This window comes from Pyrgilauda ruficollis, unplaced genomic scaffold (genome assembly GCF_017590135.1).
Source record: "Pyrgilauda ruficollis isolate IOZ18807 unplaced genomic scaffold, ASM1759013v1 scaffold110, whole genome shotgun sequence".
Classification (NCBI taxonomy): Eukaryota; Metazoa; Chordata; class Aves; order Passeriformes; family Passeridae; genus Pyrgilauda; species Pyrgilauda ruficollis.
Window position 1 is genome coordinate 93,902 of NW_024509211.1, and position 15,887 is coordinate 109,788.

At 49.3% G+C, this 15,887-nt stretch overlaps 1 protein-coding gene across 6 annotated transcripts in view; it reads left to right on the top strand.

The window, feature by feature from the left end:
* The window catches only part of SAMD4A (sterile alpha motif domain containing 4A), a 102,171-nt gene that overhangs the window by 71,802 nt on the left and 14,482 nt on the right, over window positions 1-15,887 (top strand). For 4 of the 6 annotated variants that reach the window (XR_005955877.1, XM_041476494.1, XM_041476475.1 and 1 more), the window contains exons 4-6: window positions 9,432-9,695; window positions 14,595-14,704; window positions 15,329-15,415. Coding sequence is in view for 5 of the 6 variants with exons in the window: in XM_041476494.1 (XP_041332428.1) it covers window positions 9,432-9,695; window positions 14,595-14,704; window positions 15,329-15,415 (461 nt within the window). In the remaining variant the exon portion in view is untranslated. The remainder of the gene's footprint in view (window positions 1-9,431; window positions 9,696-14,594; window positions 14,705-15,328; window positions 15,416-15,887) is intronic. The other 2 variants (XM_041476513.1, XM_041476503.1) reach the window with 1 other exon arrangement.

The following is a 15,887-nucleotide window of genomic DNA, read 5'->3' on the forward strand; positions in this document are numbered from 1 at the left end:
TGGTCACAACCCCAAGCCTGACAGAGTTCAAGGAGTATTTGAACACTCTCAGGCACAGGATGGGATTGTTGGGATATCCTGTGCAAGGCCAGGACCTGGATTCAGTGATCCTTTTGGGTCCCTTCCAGCTGTGTACCTTCTGTGGCTCTGTGCTCTTACAGAGCACTGCTCCCAAATTCACATGCAGAGCAGCACTGCAGCTTCCTGGCTGGAATGAGGCCACCTCATTTGGGAATCTCTGTTCCACCAGCACCCAGGGATGTTCCCACCCTCTCAGCTTGTGAAATCCCAGTGCAATCACCGACTGTAGGTGCTCAGGGCAGGGAATGCTTGCTGTGGTTTTGCTGTGTTGCTTGTCCCTTGGCAGGAGGGTAGGACGCTGTCCTTGACACACAGGTTGGGATGGGGGGAGATTGAAGCTTGTGGCTCTGGTGCCACTTCCACTTTCCTTACAGCAGTCAGGGTGTCTCAGGGATGGATGCTAGGAAGCAGCAGCAATGGTTTTGTGTGTATCCTGCAGTCCCTGGGATTCCTGTCACCGCTGAATGGTGCTTCTGACCTGGAAGTGGCGTAGAAGCTGCCAGGGCAGCTGATCGATGCTCTCTGGGTCATGGAGCAGTCAGACAGCCCCAGTAATTCTCTCAGACCCCTCAGCAGCTTCCTCTCTCTGGGAGGTTTGGTTGATGGATGGACCCTCCTAGAGCTGGGTGTGTTTTTCCAGCTGCCCTGGTGCCTGTTGGATGCAGGCACAGTATGGGAGTGCATGGGAGCTTGGTGCTCTCCTGAGGGAAGCTTTGCTTTTGCCAGCACCCCATGAGCACCTGTGGGTTCCTCTCTGAACTTTGTATCACCCCTGGAGCCATCAGCAGGGGACTGTGGGCTCTGTCTGGGAGCCAGGGATGTTCCTCAGCACCTCCACTATTAACTTACATCTGTTAAGGGCCTTAGGAGTAATTCCCTCCTCAAACCTTTCTTGCTTCTCTGTGATCTCATCCCAGCACCACCATTCCCCAGCCTTCTCTCAAAGCATCACTAAAATCACATTTGTGATGTTTTCCTGAGCAACTTCATGCAGCAAGAAACCCCTGGAGAGAATCCCCTTCCTGTTGCTCATCCTTTGAATCCGTGCAACCCCAGGCTTAGGCAAGTAGAGGAATGGAAAGAGATGAGCTCTCCTTCCCCCCACCATCACACAGCATCTGCAGAGAAGTGGCAGGAGGGCACAGAGGAGGGATGGAAGTGCTGTGGTTTGGATTCATCTGGAGTGTCTCCAGTCTCCTTCCCCACTGCACTGGGACTTGCTGTGTTCTCCTGACTCAGTAACACGCTGCTATTTCATTAACTTTTGACTTCTGGTTTAAAGGAGCAGTGCACAAAATAGTTATTTACTTCATTTAGAAATTCTTTTATTTGTTACCATAATTATAGCTTCCTCCCCCTTTTTTCCTTTTTTTTTCTTTTTTTTTTCTTTTTTTTTTCTTTTTTTGATATTTTAATTAGCAGGGGAAGGGAGGGAGGAAGGGAGGGAGGGGGAATATTTGCTGCTCTCCTTGTGGTTATCACATCCTTCAAATTACTAAAAGAGGCTGGGATAATAGGTCTGGTGATTATATATAGGCACCATCTGCTCTGTGGCTGCTTCCTATCAAAGTGCAGTTAGGAGAGTGCAAGGAGGATATTTTCTCTCCAGCTATATTAAGACTGTTTCCATCTCGGCTCCAAAGCAAAGCTCTCTGCATGCAAATGGATCAAATGCTCTGTAATCAATGGCTCAGTTTTGGCAGCCTCCAAGCTGGTTTTTTTTTTTTTTTTTTGAAATTTTGTTTTATTTTCCCCTCAAGTTTTGCCGTTCCCATCCGTTATGCAATTTTATTTCAGGCTGGTTGTTCTGATTTGATGTTTTCCTGTAACCATAGTCCCCCCTGTTTGCTGAGCAATGCGGTCTCGTGTTAGCTGGCGCAGGGATCTGTGCCATAACTCCAATGCGAGGCAATATCTGAGCAATCAGGAATGTTTTGGAGGATGATGAAGGCAGATTTTTAGGATGCATCTGCTGTGGGTATGTAGAGGAGGTGGAAAGCTGAGCTGAGCTAATTTGGAGCAGTAATGGGAAAGAATTAATACTTGGTTTATGATGCCAGCCGTGGCTGTCCTGTTGCTGCTGGGGATTGTTGGGGAGAATTGCAGGGCTCAGGATTTGGGAGTCATAGAATTTTAGAATTCCAGACTGATTTCTGTTGGAAGGGACCTTAAAGAACATCCAGTTCCACCCCCTGCCATGGGCAGGGACACTTTCCACTATCCCAGGTTGCTCCAAGCCCTGTCCAACCTGGACTGGAACACTTCCAGGGATCCAGGGGCAGCCACAGCTTCTCTGGGCACCCTGTGCCAGGGCTTCCCCACCCTCACAGGGAAGAATTTCTTCCCAATATCCAATTTGACCCTGCCCTCTGTCAGTGAGATGCCATTCCCCTGTCATGGGGTGTCCCATCTTTTGCATCCTCTCTGTGGGGAGAGCTGGATACTGTGTTTGTCCCTTGGTGGCCTCGGAGACCCAGCAGGCTTCTCTTTTCTCCTGGAGCTGGTAAGATTTTATGCTTTTGAAAGAGAAGGAATAAGACATAACCAGCCCAGATGGAAGAGGAGGGTGCTCGGGATGAGATGTGTGAGTTCCCAAGAGGTGGAGGCCAGAGGAAGGTTGAAACACTGAGGAATTTGTCTTGGAAAATTTATGCCATGATGCCTGCAAGAGAGGTGGCTTTTTTGAATGAGTGAAAGTGGCTAAAAAGAGGTAAGGGAGGAGAAAATCCAAAATGAGTTGGCAAGGATGGAAAAGGCTACAGGTCTGTTTCAGTCTGGGTGATGACTGTGGGATGCACATCACGTGAGACACTCATTGTCCTCATGTGTTTTGTCACTGCTAAAGACACTCTGCCTCCCTGCTCTCACTCCACAGCTTTTTAATAACTTTAGGGATTACTGAATCCCAATTTCTTGGGGCAATTCCAGAGGTTTGGCATTCACCTCTTTTATTTGACTGGTTTAGGGTCCTTCATTTCTCACTGCCAGTTTTCCACAGGTTGCACATTGCTGTGTAAAGGATGCACATCCTCCAGGCTGGCCTCCTGAAATGGTTGTGAGTGGTGGAGGGGTTTCTCCATCTGGACTGTGTGGTGGAAGCTGGTGCTGTTGGAAGTCTCAGCAGGGAGATGCTGCTCAGACCAGGGATGGAGGCAGCGGGGAGCCCTGGCTGCTGCTTGAGCAATGAAAATGTTCTTGGACATCCCTTTTGGGTGGAAAAGGACATTGGGAAGGAGAGTTTCTGCCTCCCAGTGCTGTTTATCTGGCTTCATTCATGAGCAGGGGAGGAATTTCTCCCAGGAGCCCATAGCAAAAGCTATTTTCTGGGATAATTAGGAAGGCTTGGTTCAGCACAGCAGCACTTGATATTAATGGACCAGGATTCCCCAGGGACAAACACTGATTTTCTGTGGTTTGTGTATAGGTTTAGAAGAAAAAAATGCATTTACTGGCCTGGACATTGGGGCATTGTGTTTACCCAAAGAGACTTCTGGTTTAGGGCAGCACCTCCTTGCAACATACTCCTAATCCTCCATCCCCACCCATTCCCACCTCCCTGAGCCACCATTCCATGCATTCTTTTGTCTGTGAGTTAAATCCTGGTTGGATTCACATCTATTCTGTCTTGCTCCCACCTTGCTGGATGCTCTAGTGGGAAGCAAGGACCTGTCAGAACTTAGAAGGGGCTGATAAAGGGGGAAAGGGATTTCTTACATGGGCTGATAGTGATAGGACAAGGGGGAAACTTTTAAATTTATAGTAAGTTTTAAAACTTATTTAAAATAAGTTTTAAATTAAAAGAGGGGAGATTTAGGTTAATTTTAAGAAGAAATTCTTGGCTGTGATGGTGGTGAGGCCCTGGCACAGGGTGCCCAGAGAATCTGTGGCCTCATCCCTGGAAGTGTTCCAGGCCAGGCTGGATGGGGCTTGGAGCAACCTGGAAGAGTGGAAGGTGTCCCTGCCCATGACAGGGGTGAGGCTGGATGTTTTTTAAGATCCCTCCCAACCCAAACCATCCCAGGATTTTGTGAAGGAGCTTGAAAGCAGCTCCTGAGCTCCTGCTGCTTGCTGAGACAAGCTGGGCTTCCTTCCAGAAACGCATCCCGTCGGATTGCCGGAGCCACCAGGGTCTGAATTTACACATCTTTCGATGCAGCCCCGCTCCTGCTGCCACACAAATGAGTAAATAACAGCCACAGCAGTTCCTGCTGGAGCCAAGCAGCAGCTCCACGTGTGTTTGTGCCATGCAGGGAATTTCAAAAGCCCCTGTGAGGGTTCCTTCCCCGCTGAGCCTGGATGGGGCCTCGCAGGCGCTGCTGCTCGGAGGGAGCAGCAACAAACGGGTTATTGTTTCTCTGTCCAGTCTCTTCAACAGGAAACTGTGTTTAAAAACACCATTTCTTAAAAAAGATTTGCTTGACAGTCTTTTCTGCAGTCTCTGCTTCTTCCCATTTCTCTGCTCGAGGCAGCACTCTGCTTGTATGGGTTTTTTTCCTGGTACAGGGGTTAAATTTCCTAATACCTCTGTTTTCCTTTTCCCCAGTGGCTTCTTGCATTTAGGACCCTGAATTTCACCCCTTCAGGGTTAGATCAGCCCGTGGTTCAGAGGCCAGCACATGGATTATCCAGCTCCTGCAAACACAGTTTGTGTAAAAGTCACAGCCACAGAACACAGGGAGATTAAAGGAAAAAAGGCACAAAGAGGAGGCTCCAAGGGTTAGGGGATGTTGAGCTGAAAAATGTTCCATCAGGTTGTGCTCTGGCCGTGCTGGAGCTGCCTGGGGCAGCGTGGGGAGGAGGTGAATGAGGTGCCCAGGAAGGGGACTGGGTGCCAGCTGGGCAGTGTGACCCACTGGCAGCTCTTTCCAAGGGTTCTGGGCAAAGAAAAGCTGGAAAAGCCCTGGGCATTGGTCTGCCAGCACGGGGAAGCCTTCCTGGAGGAGAGGATGTGCTGTGACTGGGATAGCAAGGAGCAGGCAGAGGGGAGGACTGAGTTGAACTTGGGGTTGGCTTTGTGAGGGGGATGCTCAATGTTCCCTCTCCACGGGGGAGCTTCCAGGCTGCACAAAACCTTGTGTGGATTTAAAACATCCACACTTTTTGGGGTCAGGCTGCTGTTCCAGGTACCAACAGACCAGGAAAGGAGCTGTATGTGATCAGATGCTGCCTGAGGACTCACCGTAAACAGCCAAGTGTCATTTTAAGCTAAAAAAACCAAAAGAAGGTCCCAAAGAGTTCAGTATGCACCTTGCAGTGCCTTTTCCTTTCTGCAAGCACGGGGAAGATGTTATTTGGGATTGTAACCTGATGTATGGACCCACTGCTGGTCCTTTGGGTGTCAGGGGCATGGTGGGGACTGGAGACATTCTGAATACTCCCAGTGGTGGGTTTGGTTCTCACTGGAAACTCTCCCATGTGTCTCCTTTCAAGGACTTTTGCAGCACTCTAAGCCAGATTTCATGAGGGGCAGAGGGAGCGTGAGCACCTTGTCAGCTGTCCCACGCTGTGTGGAGGAAGGTCTGCCTGCAGAGCCCAATTTCTCAGCTCTAATTACAGGAATGGGTGGCTTTTCCCTTCTCAGGCTGAAAAAAATTGGCCCAGAACCCTGAGAAACCACAACACAAATGTCTGACGCTGTTCCACATGGTCCTCAGTGAACAAAAACCCTCTTGAAATCAGCCCTTGCCTCCCAAAACAGGCAGCACCACTTCAAAAGGGAAAAGAGGGGGGAGGGAAAAAAAAAATCCCAAACCCAAGGCTTCAGGGGGTGAGAGCACTTGCAGCCACAGAGTTTCTGTAAGTGTGTTGTGCCTGGCAGCCCAGGCAGGGTTTGGTCTGAGATAAATCCAGATTTGCCTGGGGAGGGGGTGGTCCTTCAGGGATGCTCCCAGCATGGCCAGCAGCTGCCTCCTGTCTTGGGGAGCTTTGTTGCCATCACTCCTTCTCCATCCTCTGCTTTTTATTTTTACCTGGGAGTATTACCCTGAGCTTGATCCCAGTCTGGAAATCATGGAGAGGTTTCTTGCAAGGAAACCTGGGCTGGTGTGGGCTGAACACAACCCTGGCTGCTCAGAGCAAAGAGGCAACACCAGCCCTCTGATTCCAGGCAAAACCATGATCTGCTCCAACCCCTGTCCCACTGGACACCAGTTTGGAAGGAGCTGGACCAGGCAGTGCCTGTGTGGAGTCTTGGCAGCACCTGAAGGGCAGGAAAACACTTCTAAACCAGAAATGGGGCATGCTTACAAGCTGTAGGGATCCGTGTGCCAGCGTGGGATGCCCTTTGGAGCCGTGGTTTCCCCTCTTTGTTTGCCCAGCTCACAGCACTCAGAGAGGCAGCTGTGCCCACCCACCTCCTGGAAGCTTATCTTGGCCCCCAATAACATTTTAGATTTCCTTTTTAAGTTTAGGCTTAATATTTTTTATAGTAAAAGAGGAGGAGGCATGAGTGTAAGGTGATAAACTCACACTTGGTTTTCTTCTGCTGAAGTTAAAGCCCACGTGGACCATTCATTTTAGCCAGGACCATTTATTTCAGCCCTGGATTCACCTTGGACCATCCAAAAAGCACACAGAGTGGTCAAATTCAGGTCAGGCCATACAATAAACGGATGCTTTGGAAGTAATTAGCTACATCCTCTTATTTCAAGAAGCTGAGGGCATGACCACAAGCAGAAACATTAATAAATATTATTAATAAATAGTATTAATAAATATTATTAATAAATACTATTAATAAATATAATAAATGTGGGCATTTATTAATCCCCTGGGGGATTACAGAGTAAAACAGGGATGCCATCCCAGGATTCTCAGCATTTTTAGGGCTGGTGGAAATGGGTAAGAGGGGTTGCAAGAAACCACATTATCACCAATAAAAAGCAGACCCTAAAGTTAGGCCAGTGCTAAGAGCTCTTAAATCATCTCAGTTTGGTCCCCAGGTGGTTTCAAGGAGCTGGGGACTTGCAGCATCCTTTGCAGAGGGATTGTCCCTGCTGCCTCTCAGGTGTTGTGTGAACTGACTCAGAGTTCAGTAAAAATTTGGCTTAGTAAAACATGTTCTCTTGGACCCAGTGTTAAAAATTTGGCTTAGTAAAACGTGTTCTCTTGGATCCAGTGTTGCATTATCTCTGGGAAAGAAGTGGAACTGATTTTTGTCTGGTGCACTGGATGGTTTCTAATTGTCCCTGACCATCCTTTGGAGTTCATTATTTCTCCTTCAGCCGACACCAGCTTCTAATTAGGGGACATAAAATTAAGATGGAAGAGCAGCAGTTTGCAGGGGTGTTGCTGCTCGTGAAGGAATCTGGGCTGGATTTATGCCAAAAATACCCTCTTGTGTGCAGGGTGGTGTAAGCACTGCTGGGTACCAGTGTCTGCACACACCCTGCAAGAGCTGGATTGGCAGAGCAGCCCTTGGCCTCCTGAAAGGGGACAATTAACCTCAGTCCTCCTTGCTCCTTCTCCTGCATCTCTCCTTCATCTGAGGGGCACAAATACTTCCTAAATCAGTGTTTTTCCTACAACAAATTCAGGGTGAATTCTCTCCCCGTGGCAGAGTGACCATAGCTGGGGGCAGCAGGCACAGAAGGGCTCTGGGTGGTGCAGAGCCAGTGCTCAGCCCTGGTGATGCATTTTAACCAATTTATCCATTTTTTTCCCGTTATATTTTGGGGGGTTTTAAATCCTAAATATATTTTTCTCCTGAGAGGGTGATGTGGCACGTACAGATGCTGGTTTGGGGGTATGATTGCAAAGCCAAGAGCTGAAAAAGCTTGCCCAGGACCTTCTGAAATCCATCTATGTCCCCATTAGGCTGCATCACATCAGAGCTTTAGGAAGCATAACACTGCTCTGGAAGCAATCTCAGGATCTCATTGACATCCTTTTCTGCCAGGAGACTTCTGGAAGATGTTTGTATAGTTTTTAAAAGGGAAGGGAACAAATTCTTCCCCATAAGCCACCCCAGTGCTTCCCTGCAGAGCGTGGAGTTAGTGTTATGTGTTGGCAAAAGAAAACCCTTTCAGAAGTAGGAATTATTTAAACACTACAGAAATCCACAGGTTTTTTGGCCTCATCCAGCAGCTGCCTGTGGTACCAGCTGCTTATTGCAGGTGGTTAATAAATGCAAATGTGCTCTGGTGTTTCTCTCTCCCCTCCTTTTGTAACCTCACTGCTGCCTCATTTTCATGCTGCTCCTGGTCAGCAAGATGGCTTTGATGGTGGGTTTTCCCCCAGGCTTGAGCTGGGAATTAAGCCTGGCTTAACCTTTGCAGCACAGTGCACCTGGCTGGGGGTTTTCCACCAAGACTCGTTTATATTAAATAATAACATGGAGAGGAGTCTGAGTGGTTTTGGTGAACTGCTGTAAATGCAAAAAGGGGATTAAGGAGCTTTAGGGCTTTGGTGCTTTAGATGGAAAAGCCATGAGAACAATGAATTTCCCCCAGGTTTTGCACAGTTTAGAAATTTGGTTTGGAAAGAAAAATTGAAGAGTTTTTGCTTCTGTTTCTTGTAGGCTGAAAGGTCATTCTAATCCCTCTGCCCTGAGGTTTTCCTGGAGCAGGGAAATTTTCCCTGGTTTGCATCCTAAAACTGTATGTTAAATTAAATGCACCGTGTTTATGTTTAAACCAGTAGTTTAGTGACTCTGAGTGATGGAATTTGAATTTTGTTAAGCAAACAGAACAATCTTTTAATACTTTTTTTCAGTACTTAAAACAGAGTAAGGGCAGGTGGGGCAGGGATTGGAGCAAGCTGGTCTAGTGGAATGTGTCCCTGCTTATGTCAGGGGGTTAGAATGAGATCTGTAAGGCCCCTTCCAACACAAACCATCCCATAATCCTGTGATTTTAGTAGGACTCAGCAAGGCTGAGACATTCCTATGGATGAGAAGTACCCTTGCAGTGATTGTGGGAGACGTGTGAGTGCTCCTGCTTCAGGGCACAAGCCAGCTCCTAACCCAAAGGGAGAGACAAGGATGCTTCCCTTGGATCTCTGTGGGACATCCCCATCCTGGGGATTTTTTCGCTCCAGAACTGCAGGATTGATGTTTTTTCCCTAGAGCTGGACTCCACACAACACCTTCCTTTGGGCAGCCCAGCGTAGCTCGTGTGATCCCATCTCCGGGCAGGTACTCCCATCCTTTTTGCTTCCCAGGAGGCAAAGCAGAGAGCTCAGGGTAGGGCTCAGGGGCGCTGCAAAGCCATCAGCCAGGCACCATGGCCAACCACCACCACACATTTTATAATTTCGTTTGATTTTTTTTTTTTATTTTTTTTTTCGGGGGACTCTGCTGCATCCCGGGCCGCGAGGGGGGAATAACCTCTTTGATTTTATTTTTTTTTCAGTTCTCTCAGGCCAGACACACCACAGCCCTTTGAAACGCTCTGTGTCCCTTACCCCACCCATGAATGTGCCAAACCAACCTCTAGGACATGGATGGATGTCTCATGAGGACTTACGAGCTAGAGGACCCCAGTGCATCCCTTCCGATCATGCCCCCCTGTCTCCACAAAGCAGTGTAGCCTCTTCGGGAAGTGGTGGGAGTGAACATTTAGAAGATCAGCCTTCTGCTCGTAACACATTCCAGGAGGAAGGGAGTGGGATGAAAGGTGAGTGACAAACCAGCCCCCGACCCCCAGCGCCCCGAGGCAGGAGGGGGAGCTGTGCCCGCGCTCCCGGCAGCGCGGCGCTCTCGCTCGGCGGTTTTGGGGCGAGGATCCCCCTGGCCAAGCGGGGCCTCCCAGCCTTGTCTCCCCGAATTAGGAGTTCAGGTTTAGGGGAATGCCTTGGGTTTTCTTTTAAATAGCAGCTGGTCCTGATCTGACGTCTTACGCTCGGGTGCCAGTGGGCTGGTTTTGCCCCAAAATCCTGGGAGCTGCCAGCTTTGCAAAAAAAGCTGGGTTTTTTCCATTGCCTGTGGCTTTTGGCTGCGAGTGGTGCTCTTTTTTCTCTCTTTTTTTTTTTTTATGACAGTGAAAAATAGCTTAGAGCAAGCTTAGCAAGCCACGTGTGATTTACCATTGCAGTGTTTGGTACCCACCAAGTATCTGGGGAAGTTTTGGCTTGGGATACTTGTTTGCAGTGAATTTAACCTGTGTGTTTCGGTCGGTTTTCCCATTATACCTACATTTCACAGAGATTTTGGCAATAAATATATGTGGTTCTGGTGGTAAACAAGGCAGAAATGAGCCCTACTTGCTGCAGTCAAAGATGCAGAGCAAACTTAAAGCAGAGGAGGAATAAACAGCTAAAAACTGGGCAAACGCACAGACTGTGTGTTCCTGGGAACAGACTGAAAATGACCCTGCAGCTCTCAGACTGATTTAAACAACTCCAATTTGTATTAATGCAAAGCAGCTTGACTTTGTGCTAACCAGTGGTGTATCAGAATAGGGAAATAATTGTATTTTTTAACAGTCACAAGGCCTGATTTTAGTCTAATTACAGACAAATTGAGATGTGGATAAATCTGTGTGATGTGGGACTGCGTTTGGCTTGGCTCTGGATGGCTTTGATGTGCATGAAATAAATGCATGAAAAACCCCTCGTGGTTCTAGGGAATGTAATAGAGGCAGGTCGAGTCCTGCAGTCTGTCTGGCCAGGGAGAACTTTTTGGGAGCAAGTGTTTTTATTGGGGGGCTGTTTAACACTACATTTCTCCAGGTTTCTGCAGAAGGAGCTGGGGAGGAGGCCATGGGGAGCTTGGCTCCCTGTGATCCACAGCTGCAGCTCCGGGATCTGCGTGGACAGGAACTTCCCAGTGCTGTGCAACCAACCTGTGTGGCCAAATCCACAAAACCCAGAGGCTGTCCACCAGCCACGACCAATTCAATAACCCCCACATGTTAACACATCCCCTTGCTGCTGCGTGCAGCTGGGCTACGTCCACCCTTCCTCGGGCTGTCCCTTTCCAGACTTCCAAACATGATTCCCCCATTGCTGGCTCAGCCAAATGGCTTTTGTCCCCCTGTCCAGGGACGTGCAGAACAGATGTTCACAACCTCTGGTGTCTGTGCCTGCTGTGTCCTCCCCCTCAGCTGGGTTTTCTTCAGGCTGAACCATTCCACTGCCTTCCCAGATGATGTTTTCTAAACTTGGGGTTGTTCCTGCTTCTCTCCGCCAGGATTTTTTCCAAAAAGTCCGCGTTTTATTGAAGGTGTGCTGCCCAAAACTGGACTTGGAAGCAGAGCAGAGGCTTGTTTGCCTCCAGACAGCATTCCTGTGGCTGTGTAGCTCATCGTCCTCAAATAACAAAGCACTGTGAGCTCCATATGACCCATTGTATCCCCACAGCTTTCCTGAAAAAAAAAAAAAAAAAGAGGACTGCCCGTTCCCTGCACTCCGATCGTGCCGTTTCTTGTTCCTACAGAAAGGCACAACTCGGTGCATTTTTATGGGGCTGCCTCGTTTTCCATCCAGGCTGGCTGCTCCTGTTGCCAAGTCCGTTCTCTGAATTGCAGCCACGTCTCCCTGAGTGCCTGCAGGCTCCTGTGGCTGGGTGTCCCCCCTGCTCCTGGGCAGCTGGTTCCTTCTTTAACACCCTCCAGGGCATCCAGGAGGATCCAGACCCATGGGATCTGGAATGTCATGACAGATCCCCACCTGCCTTGCCAGTCTATCTCCCCCAGTGTCACCTGTTTCCTTCCTTTCTGTTTATCTTGATGCTCCCAGTTCTTTTCTTTCTATCTATCTTCATGCTGAAGGGAAGATGTCCTTTGGCTTTATCCTAGCTCTTGGTTTCTCCAGGGGAAGATATGGACACTTGGTTCTCCATGGATCCCAATTTGTCTGTCTGTCCCTTCCTGTGTCCCTGCCCATGGCAGGGGGTTGGAATTAAATAATCTTTAAGGTCCCTTCCAAACCAAACCATTCCAGGATTCTGTGATTGCTGGGGCACATCCTGGGGAGCACCAGGAGGAAGGTCTGGGTAGAGCCAAGGTGTCCTGTGTGTAGATATGGCAGGGTGAATTGTTTTCCTTCTAAATTTCCTGACAGCCGTGCCATGACTTCACAATTAGCTCCTGGTAATTGCTGATTAAAGAGTAGCTCTGCAGGCAGCTGGTTCACCCATCCATGGAGAGCACTGGGAAGTTTGACTTTCCAAGGACCAGGAAATCACCTTGGATGTCCTTGCACCTCCTGGTTGCCTCTTCCCTGTGGGAAGGGGGAAAGCTCCACCACACACAACACACTCCCTCTGTCCTGGGGTGGCTCCTTCTCCCCAGCCTGCTCCCAGGATTGCCAGGATCTCTGCTGGCTCAGGGGCTCTGGGACCACCACTCTCCCCAAAATCAAGGCATGATCCAGACAGGCTGATGCAAAGGCAAAGAGCTGCTTCTGCACAGGTTGGAGATGGGTTTCCTGCAGGGTTCAGTGTCTGTGTGAAGTTGCATCTCTCTTCTGGAAGCATCCCTGTGGGCTTTGCCATTGGCATGGATGTGTGCCAAAGGCAGATGTCCCATGGGGATGGGGGATCAGGGAGACTTTTAATGTGCTGTCACTAGAATGATGTGGTTTTGTGTTAAAATGGTGTTGAAATTTGAGCCTGTGCTGGAGATGGGGCTTTTTGTTTAGAGGTTTTTGTTTATTTTAAACAGAAATTAGTTTAAGAGGGTGCTGGTAGCACACTTGGGGAATGTTGCATGTCAGAACTTAGGGAAAACGGTGAATTTCAGCCCATCTGTGCTCTGTAATTGCTTTTCCCCGTGTTTGGTGTGGGTTTGATCTCCTGTGTAGCACTTGAGGAATTTCATTGACACGTGAATCCCAGTGTGTGTCTGGGATTTGGAGAGTGGGAGCAGGATGCAGCATGTTGGAATTGTTTGCATCCTCTGCTTGGATGCAAGGTGGGTTTGGGATCAGCAGGAGACTTCTGGCAGATGTATGGATTGCCTTAGGGAAGCAAACCAAGATCCCTCCTGCCCTGTCCCTTCCAGTGATGAGGCCTTGGTTCAGGAAGAGGTCATGGACAATCCTTGGCTTGCATGTGGTACTCAGCAGTGTGGGACTTTCTGGACCCACTCCATGAGATGGATGTCTCAGCAGTGGGAATGAGCTCCCAAGTGTCTCACTGGTAGGGAAGGGGACAAGGACTGTGGACAAGGTATTGCTGGGAGCAGAGCACATCAGCTGGGGAGGCTGTGGCAGAGCTCCTGTGGGGTTGTAGGTGCTGAATAAAGCAGGTCTCAGTTTGGCAAAGCATTTGAAGCCTTTACAAACTAAAAACGTCGTCACAGGCCAGTGCTGTGCTGCAGCACAGACACCTGCAGGGCCCCCCTCCCTTGTGGGGTGCCACCACAGACCCCCAGACCTGCAAAACCCTGCATAGCTGCTTGTTGTCACATTGCCTTCTCCATCATGGAGTTCTGAATGTCACAGAGGAAGGATTCCCCTCCCAGGTCCCTCACTGTGAAACCATGTTGATGTCAGGAGGATAAATGTATTTTTGGGTACCCCTCCAGCTGGGCATAGAGGTGCTACCCTGCAGGTAACAACTGGGAAGGAAGAAGTCATTTCAGTCAGTGCATTTTGGGTCCCAAGTCACCCTTTGAGGCAGGGTGTGGGGCCATCTTTGATGGCACATCATTTTTCCATCCCAAACCCATCTCTGTAGTTCTGTTTAAGCAGCCGGTTCCATTTTCAGCACATGCCACCATCCCTCATGCCATAAATCAGTGTCTGCCATCCACAAAACAGCCCTTTGCTTGTCCTGAGCTCAACCACTCCATGAGCTTCAGCAGCTCCCGTGTTCCTGGGAAAACAGCAGTGAGGAGCTTGGCGTGCAGTGGCACAATGCCTGCTCCCCATGGGCTGACTCCCAGTGGCTTTCCCACAGAAACCCAACTTTTGAGGACGTGTCCTCATCCAGGGGCTGGTTCCTTCTCCCATCCACATCCACAACCCTGTGTCCTCATCCAGGGGCTGGTTCCTTGTCCCATCCACATGTCCCCATCCAGGGGCTGGTTCCTTCTCACGTCCACAACCTTGTGTCCTCATCCAGGGGCCCATCCACATCCACATCCCTGTGTCCCCATCCAGGGGCTGGTTCCTTCTCCCATCCACATCCACAACCCTGTGTCCCCATCCAGGGGCTGGTTCCTTGTCCCACTCACATCCACAGCCCTGTATCCCCATCCAGGGGCTGGTTCCTCATCCCATCCACATCCACAGCCCTGTATCCCCATCCAGGGGCTGGTTCCTCATCCCATCCCCATCCACAGCCCTGTGTCCCCATCCAGGGGCTGGTTCCTTCTCACGTCCACAACCTCAACCCTGTGTCCCCATCCAGGGGCTGGTTCCTTGTCCCACTCACATCCACAGCCCTGTATCCCCATCCGGGGCTGGTTCCTCGTCCCATCCACATCCCTGTGTCCTCCCAGAGGTCCGTGAAGCTCAGTGAGGTGTCCCTTGGGATGCCCCTCACGCTGGGGTTGATGCTGTTGCTCGTGGTTGTGCTCGTGTGTTCCATGAATTCAGCGGAGCTCTCCTGTCCTTGCCTTTTGCTGCAGATGTCCCAGCCTGGCTGAAGAGCCTCCGGCTGCACAAGTACGCCGCCCTCTTCTCCCAGATGACGTACGAGGAGATGATGGCCCTCACTGAATGCCAGCTCGAGGCACAAGTATGTCCCACCTCACCTGGGGGTGGCAACTTCCAAAGCCCCTTCGTGTGACTTCCCGTGGTTGGGAAGCAGAAAAAGGGAAATTGGGCCTTGGGGAGTGAAAAAATCTCACATTGTACGTGAAAGAAACCTTGTCCCAGCATGGAGGTCCCATCACTGGGAGCTGTGCTTGGGGCTTTTTTCCCAGCTGGGATTAAGTTCAGGAGTTTCAGGGGTGCAGCCTGTGGTAGGCAACTCCCTCAAAGGCAGTGGGGCTTTGATGGCAGACTGCCTTTGAAAATGTCACAGAATCATAGAATATTGCTGTTTGGGGTTGGAAGTTGGCTTAAAGATTATCTAGTTCCAGCCCCCACTGCTTTCAGGTTCACCTCTGCATTATCCTTGGGATAAAGAGGAATGGGAACACCGTTGCTCTCCATGTGTAGGTGCACCAGGGAGGGACAGACTAGCTGGAAATCTCTATCCTCAGCAAGTCTCTGGGTGATTTTCTATGTCCGCCACAAATCCCTGCACTCAAAAATGTAATTAATTTCTAGAGCCCTTTCTGTTTAGGAGAGGAAGGGTTTGGGTTGGGCCAGCTGCCCTGTGGAAGTGTTAACATCAAGTTTTGTCCTGTTTTTGCAGAATGTTACCAAAGGCGCAAGACACAAAATAGTCATCAGTATCCAAAAGCTAAAAGAAAGACAAAACCTGCTCAAATCTCTAGAAGGAGTAAGTAATCACAACCATTTTTGTATTTCTTGTTGTTTTCAAGAAGCCAGGAATTAATTCTGGGGTGAAGTACTCTTTGCTTACACATATTGTGGGGATCTGTGGTTTTATTTCACAGAATTCCAGTGCCCGAAAAACATCCTGAATTTCCAAGGAGAATAAATAGAAACTTCTTTATCACTTCAACAAAAGCTTAAACCACGCAGGAAGGGCTTTTGGGGAAGGAGCAGCACCACAGCCTAGCTGGGAGCAGCTCACCCAACCTCTCCCTATTTATTATCGCTGTATTATATTATATTTAATTGCACCATCTTCAAACAGCAACTTGCAGAGCCTCCCACTAGGGGCTTTTAAATACTTCTGTGGTGTGTTGCTATTTATTGGTGTTTTCCTTAGCTCACTGCTTCACTATTTATTTATAATATGGGCTTGTGCTCAGAGTATGGCAGGAGCTAATAAAGCCATATTTACC